We start from the raw sequence: 9,137 nt of genomic DNA, 5'->3' as shown, positions 1-9,137 counted from the left end.
GGGGAAGAGTTGCATCAGATGCCCAGGTTTCTGCGTGTTTCTGCATGATGACGTGCTGCCCCCATTTCAGAAACCTTTTGGACCTCTCCACAACTGGCTGAGCCTTTACGCAAATATCGTCTGTGGGCTTGGTGCCTGCTGGCCAGGGCATGCTGCCTGCTTGCTGCTGTAGGACTAGTTTCAAAGGGCCAATCTCAGCATAATTGCTCTGCAGGGATCCCCTGCATGTACAGTGGCCTGCAATTTCAGGTGCTGCTAGCTGCATGGTTACCTTCAGCCTGCCCAGGTAAACTCCTGTATTGAAAGAGCCCTCACCTTGTTGTAAGCCCAAAACTTTCTTTCAGAAGAGGGGTTTTTGACAGGTTTGTTGGATTTTCAAGATAGGAAGGAGACTGTCTGGTAACTCCTCAGGAGCCTTCAGTACAGAACTTCTCTAAAACAAGTAGGCTGATTTGTCTCCAAAACCTGTATCCCTTTTTTTCCCTTCAGCTTACCTTTGCAGGATTAGCGACAGGTCTCTCTACGCGTGCCCTTTCTGGCTTCTTTCCTCAGGTGCTCCAAACACTCTGTTGGTGGGATAAGGGTCATCCTCTGAAAGATGCTTTTTTTTATTCCCCGCTTTGCCATAACTGCTGTCCCCAGAATGCCTCCGCTCCTTGTACAGTGGCTGAATTTCCCAAACATTAGGGTCCTTGGAAGCTGGAGCTCCGGGTTAGCATGTTGGACCCTGAGAAATGATGTGGTAGGTGGCAGACATCACCGTAACCTCCTATTGTGTTAACTGATGTGGGAGGACATGTCCTGAGCTCTTTCCAGGTAATCTGGAACTATGATGAGTGAATCATCAAGTCGGCAAATACCAGTTCAGGTGAGAAGAACCTTCTCCAGAAGAGATGCTTGTGCCACCATGACTCGTACCTGCAATTTGCAGTAGTCAGGGCACTGTTACACTGAGAGGGAGCTCCAGACACAAACTGGTGTCTTTATGAATACCAGACCAGATGTCAGGAGCACCGCATGGAATCCTGAGCAGATGACCTCTCCCTCGTGTGCTTTCTTAGGAGATCAGGGCCAGGTGCTTCTGTGACACGCCTTCCGTTTGGTTTGCTTTCCATTTGTTTTCTTTTGGTATTCAGGATGAGAAGAAAGATCAGGTTTAGGAAAGACCATCTCAGTAGCGCCTGTGCTTTCTCAGGATTCTTCTGGTCATTCCTCCAGGGCTCTTGTTCAGTTTATGAGCAGTGTATGACTTTGGATCCAAATCCAGCTGGTGTTTTAGAGTGCATCTCGAAAAGGGAAGGCTCTCGTTAAAACATGAAGGAAATCTGTCTGCTTAGTACGCGTAGGACTGACTTTACAGCATCGGCAGTCGATTCAGAAGGAGGAGCGTGGGAGTGCTGCAGTTGCATGGCTTTTAAACAGATTGCATTTTCAGCTCTCATCCCAATGCCTTCCAGGCCTGTGATTTTGACAGGAGGCTGTCTGGTCAGGGTGACTGGAGTTGAGCCTGTGCATCTTTCTGCTTACCAAGAGCACCAGTAGAAGTCCAAGGAAGAAAGAACTGGGAGACGCTCAGCCTGTCACTGCAGATAATTTTCCTACCTTAGTTAATGCTCTGAGACTAAACTGCAAAGATCTCTGGCCATCTAAAGTCTGGAATTTCAGGTGAACCTGAGCTTAGTGCAAGAGAAGCACCATCAGGGAGGGATCTATTCTTTGCTTATCTTATCTCTGTGACAAAGTTGTTTCACTTTCTCCTAAAGAAGCTTACGGGGTGGTTTTGTTGTTTGTGGTCCTTTGTATTGCTGATAGCCTTGTGAATGGGTATTCCTGGCTCACCTCTTGCTTCTGGCACTTTTCACTTTTGTCCCTGCCCTGTTACTCTGCTTCCTATGAGTGTGTCTTAGCAGGGCTGATGTCTAGGGGCCTGTATTGTCCAGCGGCTGTTATTTCCCACAGCACCTCTGTCGATGTTTTTTAAAATGTCTGTCTGTGCCGTAGCTGGTGTCCCGCTTTCACTATCTGCTATATTAAAGTCTAGTCAATGAATTCCAGCTTTATGTTAGGCCTGGGAACGTCCTGAGGAGGGAGGGGCAGAAAGATATTAGTGAAGAAGGTCCTCATAGTAGCAGGAAAGAAAATAAAGTCACAGAACAAGAGAGCAGACCCTGCCTTTTAGTTCTTCAAGCAAGCAAGCAAAGAAACAAAGATCTCCTGTAGAATAGAATTTTACATGGTGTGAAAGTTCTTGGGTTCCTTTTCCTTTCAGAATTCCTCCAAAGAAGATGAGCGTGAGTTTAGTCCAGCATCCCTTACTGTGGGCTGTAACCGGGTGAGTTTGTGTAAGTAAGGAATTCCTGGCTTGTTTCATTCGAATTGGTCATATGAAGTCAAAAGCCGCAAGGATGACATTGGTAATAGTTTTCCTTTAAAAGTGGTGTTTGGTATTTTCCAGCACGTGAGACTAGGAATTAGAACCACCAAAGAGCAGTAGGTCAGCAATGATTTTGGCTGTAAGCAATTCCCACCCACAGAGCCAGGCTACGTAGCTCTTTCAGAGCCGGGCTGTGAGATGGGAGCCTACCTCCAACCAGTCTGCACTGTGATTGCTTTGAAAGCTCCCAGGCGTGATGTCAGTCAGAGTCTGGACCGACCTCTCGGTTTCAGGGTCTGCCGTTGGGTGTGCAGGGAGTGTGGAGAGAGCGAGCTTGTGTTTTTGTTCTTGCTGCTGTTTCTGACAGGGGCGCCTGTGGGATCGAACCTTGAACAAAGAACAGGAACCGGTCAGGCTGAGGGTGCGGTGCAGCTACTGCAGCAACTGGACCAAACGGTAAACAAAGGAAACGTGGAGTCAGAAGGAAGGGGTCTGTCCAGGTTCTGGAGAAGGTACGAATACTGCAGCTACGAGCAGATGCAGTCCTGGCTCTGTCCGAGGCTGTGCCTGATTCTGGCAGTTCAGGTGATTCTACGTTCTCTTGAAGAATGGGTCCCTCTTTTCTGTGGTTAAACAAAAAAGTCTGCCAAGGCAAAGGAGCATTCAGGGGTGTCCTTTTGTCTTGTGGTAAGGTGCAGCATTCCCAGGAAACGTTCCTCTTCTGGGCTGTCTTTGGGGAAAAAACTCCTCATGGGGGGTTGGGGTTGGGGAGATGGGGGGGTGTTACTGACCTCAGTCACAGCCCTCATAGGATGTGGCTTTTATCAGCTGCGGAGTGCCGTCTCCAGCCCGGTTTCTAAAGGACTTTTACACACTGCCCCTTCTCGAGGGGCCTTCCTGGGAGGGACCTTCAGTCCCCTTAAGGCAAGTATGGCCTTTATTTGCCCGCTTAGCAACTGTGGCCTTTGTAACTGACTCCCAAAGACACCATTTTAAACTGAAATGAAAGTAGCCCCGCCAGCAGTTGCTGGGCATTGCTGACTAAAGGAGTGCTCTAAAGCTGTCGAAACAAGAGTGGTCTGTTCACTGCACAGCCCGTGTTGAACGTTGGCAGTAACTGTTTGATAGGTGGGTTGGTTTTGGAAGGAATAAAACTCCTTGTTAATCATAATGTATGCCAGTCCCCTTAACTATTGAGACTAGACCGTTATGGCACAGGTTGTTCTCTATGTTTCCTCTACTTTTTTGGTCTTCCTCTGTATTATTTTGTGCTGGGGATGTGTCTTTCTGGTGGACAGAAATTACCTTGTTGTTACAATTCTCAGAGAAGTATTTTAGGTACAGCGTGGGGGGGTTTTGTTGTTGTTGTTTCCCCAGCATAATCTTCTCGCCACTACAGCATCTCTTTGTTGGAAAGAACTGACCTGGAAGTACTACTGGTTGTGGAAAGGTAAACTTGTAGCATGAATGTCGGGTTGTATTGTTTCTTTTGTAATTCAGCTTTACACATGGCTTGTCTCCGCTATTAAATGCTTTAAAATGAAATTCTACTTTGTTTACGTTTTCAAATTAACATACTGAAGATGTTGGGTTAGAATGTCTTTTTCTTCACAACCTAGAGGTTTTGGAAAAAAGAGCGACAAGCTTTACGATGTTGATCCTTGAGTGTCATAAATGGGGAATTTTACATTTGAAAATCATTGTATGAGACTCTAATAAAACAAGCATCGGCTTGGCACTGTGTGTTACTTTAATCAGTCTTACCCTGGCAGAAAGCACTCCTTCCCTCCAAGAAGAAGAAGTAGAGGTTTCTCGTCTTGGATGGACTGCTGCCCTATGCTTCACAGCATTAAAAAGGTCAAAATTGGTGAAAATGTTTTGGATTAGCTTTTGCCACTCTGCTACAAGTTGTGTAATTATTTATGCCTTTGATAGGTAGTGGGATGAGGCTGGGAGTTAAGATTTCAGACGCGCCTAGGGCATGCTGAGGCAGCTTTTTGCCATCACGCTAGCGCATTTGCAATAAACCGTCATTCTTCAGCCCTCTCCCGAGCTGAGGCACCGTCAGCACCTACACGCACAATGCTGGTCTAACACATAACACCGTGTTACTGGTGGTTACTTTAGCAGTAGCGACGTGTGGCCGTCTGATGGGGTAACGTGTCTGGCAGAATGAGGCGATGTTCTAAAAGAGTCAGATGATAACGCAACACGGGGTCTGTTTGGCTTGTTCCCACCATGATGCACGGATTATCCACCCTATATGCCTCTGTATTCATTCCCGGGCTCCCATCAGCAGTGAAAGAATGCTTTCCCTCCAAGAAGAAATGGGGTTGAGAAACTGGTTCCATTTACGGCGTTCTCCTCAGTCCTGTCCCACAAACCGTGGTACAGGCGGAGTGCACCAGGTTTCGGTCCCTTCTGCTGGGGGGCTGTACAATGAGATGGACAGCGGTGAGGACCAGGGAATGGCTAGAGAGTTGACCAGATGGAGAACAAGCCATAAATAAGGGAAGATATCCATGAGTTGATCTTCTTTAGCACTGGTTCTGTCAGGAGCAGGAGGATGTCCCACTTCCCTGATCTTAGATGCAGCTGCATAAGAAAGGGCCTTTACCCTGCAAGAGCTGGGCTGGCTGAGGCTACAACCTACACACAAAGACATTTTGATGTCTCAGTCCGGAAAATGCCATTACAGAATTACGGGCAAGATGCGCATCCATTTTGGAAAATCATTTTAGACGATAAAGAACATGGGTTAATGAAATCTAAACAAAGATGGTTTTTATTTTAACTGGGATAGGCATTCTTTTAACTTTGAGAAAGCACCTTGTTCTTTAAAGCAGTGGCCGCCTTCTAAAAGGAAAGGGAAAGGTACTTAAAGAAGAACAAGCAGAAACAAGCAAGCTCTTCCCTCTCTTCCCCTTGGCATCCCATAAACCCTGGAAAAAGCCACACGCTTGCTTCTGTTGTCCTAAAAGCGGATTTGGTACACGGTGTGCAAGAGAGCAATCTCACACAGGCGGAAGAGATACTGTTTTATTCTGCGCAGGGTGCTCTGTGGACTTTGCACAAATCAAGCAGGGCGGATTCATCAGTTGTGTCCCTTTTATACGGTAACAATTGCATCTAATTTATTAAACTACTCCTACCTAATACATATTCAAACTATCTGGTGCATGTGCCTAGCATTGTGTAACCCTGACGCATCAGACGCCCTCTCCGCACGCGCGGGGGTCTCGGCTGGCCTTCGGTGGTCTTTTGAGGAGGTGTCCCCTCCTCGCTTTGACCGCTCAGTCGCTCTGTATCGGGTCAGCGGTCCGTTTTCCTGCCAAGAGGGACGCGCCATCCATGAGGAAGAGCAGAAGGGATCGGCACTGGTGCTCCAGGTGAGGCACCGTTAAACAGGAAGACTAGAACCGATCGGACTGGTCTTGGCTAACTGACTAAATTTAAACCAGGACTTTCTCACCTACCACAGGGTTTTCTGTATCTGACAGCACTTCCAGCGGTACCTGGGCTGGTGGCACCGGTCCCGTATTGCTGGCACTGGTGACTGTGGACCTTGATGCTCCTAGCTGCTGAAGTCAGCGTGATCAGGCCGGAGAGCTCGTGGGTGAGGGAAGTCGGAACTGGGAAAGGCTTCTCCGTTTTTCCTCCTCCCGCAGGACATTTTTGTGCTACTTACCCGCTCCCTGCCCAAAAGGGGGATCTCCTCTGCCCCGGTGCTGCTTGTCCTGCTGCTGGCTTTGCTTTATTAGCGATTTACTTTCTTGGGGAGGATAAGTTTGTATGAAAATACTGTATAGATAGCCGGTGCTCCTCCGATTGATGGTTGCTGTTACGGCTTGTTGGCAATTACAGTTGCACTAGAGAGAGAGAGAGCCACCTCGCTAGATGCACAGTGTCCGTGTCCCTCCCGGACCCCCCCCCCCCAACCCCCCCCTCCCCAGGCAATCCGTGGCAGAGCGGAGCGGTGCAGGGGAGGAAGCCCCCATGGCCGTGTGTCGCAGGGGAGGCGAGGGACCCCCCTTTGTCTGCCGCCTCGCCCCCCCCCCCGCCGGGGCAGCTCCCCAGGGCTTTGTGCAGCGTGACGCCGCTGTCAGTCAGTCCCCCCCCGCTGTGAGGGCAGCGCTGTCAGTCAGTCCCGGGGCGGACCAAAGGGGGTCCTCCCGTGCCCCCGCCACAGGGGGGTCGCCGCCAGGACAGAGCCGGCCCCGGCCCCGGCCCCGGCCCCGGCCCAGCCCTGGGGCTCTCCCGCTGCCCTTCCCGGGCACCAGCGCAGCCTGCCGGGACAAGGGGACCCGAGGACGGACGGACGGACGGACGGACGGACGGACGGAGCGGCGGGTGGCTCCCGGCGGAGAGAGCTTCCTCCAGAGGAGAGCCCTCGTCTCCGGGAGCTTCCTTGGAGCAGCCTGGGGCCGCTGCCCGGCTGTCACTGCGGCTGGCAGTCGGTCGCCGAGGCGAGCTGCCCCGGAGCCGGCCCGGCCCGCAGCGGAGCGGAGCGGAGCGGAGCGGAGCGGCAGGTCTCGGCCCGGGGGCCGCGCTGTTGCCGAAATCCGGAATAAAACTCCTTGACGGCAATGAGAAGTTAAGAAGCAGGCACTCCTTTATTGCAGCGCTGGGCACACAGGGGATCACTGCACCTCGTGTGTGCACCCGTCTGGTTTGACCATGCAGGTTAAATACACACCTGTTATACATATTCGCTAGATGCCTGGGAAATGTCATACATAATCATCAACTGTCCGACAAATCATTAGCATATGTAAACGTCCCTTTACACAGGCGTGGTGAAGTCTCTGGTGGTCTTCAGGAGCCCTCTGGTGGTCTTCCGTAGTCGTCTTCACTTTGTCCGAGAGTTGACCTCTCTTATGGGATTCTGCGCAGTACGATTTTCGCCATCATGTGTTAGATTGACATAAAAAGGACATTCAATGTTAATTCTTGACTTTAACGTTTCTAGTGATTGGCCCTCAGTCACACCACCTTATCAATATTCTTATACTAAAACATTCATTGGTTAATCTTACTTAATGCCACTAACTGGAACCTTGATCAAAGTGGGGCTTCTAAGCAACAGAACTAAGGTCCACAACGATCTCTCTTAGTTTCTTAGGACAAAACACTACAAACTAACCAATCGGTCGAAGTTTCTATGGTTAACCAATCTTAGACACTACTTATTTCTTATGACTGTATACAGCACATTTCGTACGTTCCTAAGTTTCGACGACTACATTGCGAGCTTCAAACCCCTATATTCTACAGTCTTCACCTTTTGATCGAACCCACTTTATATAAAATTTTAACTTACCAGATTATTTGTAACAGCGCCACCCCCACCCCTTTCCGAAGCGGCCTGGGGAGCGCCGCGGCCAGAGCGGGCAAAGAGAGCCGGGGGCGGCAGTTGGCGGGGAAGGGCGGCGTGCCCCTGCCCGCTCCAGAGGGGAGTTCGGCCGGGGGAAGGAGCCAGGCGACGGTAGCAGAAAGCCACGTCCTCTGCGCTCGCCAGCAGGGATGTGGCGACCCAGAGAGAGCTCCCACGCAGCCTCAGGGCGTGCCAGAGCCTGGCCCTGGGAAGGGCTGGCAGGAGCGGGACCAGCCCTGAGAGGTGGGACCGAGGGGACGACCTGCTCAGCTCAGCTCAGCTCAGCTCAGCTCAGCCCAGCTCAGCTCAGCTCAGCCCAGCTCAGCCCAGCTCAGCTCAGCCCAGCTCAGCCCAGCTCAGCTCAGCCCAGCTCAGCTCAGCTCAGCCCAGCTCAGCCCAGCTCAGCCCAGCTCAGCTCAGCTCAGCCCAGCCCGCCGGCAGAGCTCCGGGAGGCAGCAGGAAGGGGAAGGCGCACCCGGGACTCTGAGAGCCTCTGGCTGCTGGAACCGTGCTCTGCCCTCCCCGAGGCAGAAACGGGTGCCAGAAAGCACCCGAGAGCCGGGGGACCGGGAAAGGGAAAGGGAAAAAAGGGAAAAGGAAAGGGAAAAAAGGGAAAAGGAAGGGGGAAAGGAAAAAAGGGAAAAGGAAAGGGAAAGGGAAAGGGAAAAGGAAAGGGAAAAGGAAAGAAAAAAAGAAAGGGGAAAGGAAAAAGGAAAAAGGAAAGGGAAAAGGAAAGGGAAAAGGAAAGGAAAGGAAAGGGAAAAGGAAAGGGAAAGGAAAGGGAAAAGGAAAGGGAAAAGGAAGGGGGAAAGGAAAAAAGGGAAAAGGAAAGGGAAAGTGAAAGGGAATGGGAAAGGGAAAAGGAAAGGGAAAAGGAAAGAAAAAAAGAAAGGGGAAAGGAAAAAGGAAAAAGGAAAGGAAAAAGGAAAGGGAAAAGGAAAGGGAAAAAAGGGAAAAGGAAAGGAAAGGAAAAAAGAAAAAGGAAAAAGAAAAAGGAGGCCAGGCTGGGGGCAGCAGGCAAACCCCCTCCTCACCTTCCTAGGTGCCTCTCAACAAGAGGTGTGAGGCTCCGGAGGTGGAAGGCCAGTTCAGGGAGGATGTGGAGCTCGGGCCAGCTGCGCCAGAGGTGTTGCCACGGTCAGAAAGGCCTACCCCCGTATCACAACTGCCTCCCCGAGGAAGCCAAGACAGCTTAGGGGTGTGGGTGACTCCCTTCTGAGGGGAACAGAGGGGCCGAGATGCCGGACAGAGCCTCCTCTTAGGGAAGCCTGCTGCCTCCCAGGGGCCCAGGTTCAGGGCAGCACTGGGAAACTTCCCAGCCTGGGACAGCCCACGGGCTATTGCCCACTACTGCTCTTCCGCCTGGGTGGCGACGAAGCTGCAATGCGT

General features: G+C 51.1%; 1 protein-coding gene across 1 annotated transcript in view; it reads left to right on the top strand.

Moving 5' to 3' along the window:
• The first annotated feature begins 7,656 nt into the window (after positions 1 to 7,656).
• LOC142027846 (uncharacterized) overlaps positions 7,657 to 9,137 on the top strand; it is a 327,572-nt gene continuing 326,091 nt past the window's right edge. The window contains exon 1 of the mRNA XM_075022047.1: positions 7,657 to 8,807. Coding sequence (XP_074878148.1) covers positions 7,898 to 8,807 — 910 coding nt within the window. The 5' untranslated portion in view covers positions 7,657 to 7,897. The remainder of the gene's footprint in view (positions 8,808 to 9,137) is intronic.

This window comes from Buteo buteo, unplaced genomic scaffold (genome assembly GCF_964188355.1).
Source record: "Buteo buteo unplaced genomic scaffold, bButBut1.hap1.1 HAP1_SCAFFOLD_62, whole genome shotgun sequence".
NCBI classification, from domain to species: domain Eukaryota; kingdom Metazoa; phylum Chordata; class Aves; order Accipitriformes; family Accipitridae; genus Buteo; species Buteo buteo.
The sequence above is the reverse complement of the archived record's forward strand: the minus strand, read 5'-3'. Positions and strand labels throughout refer to the sequence as shown.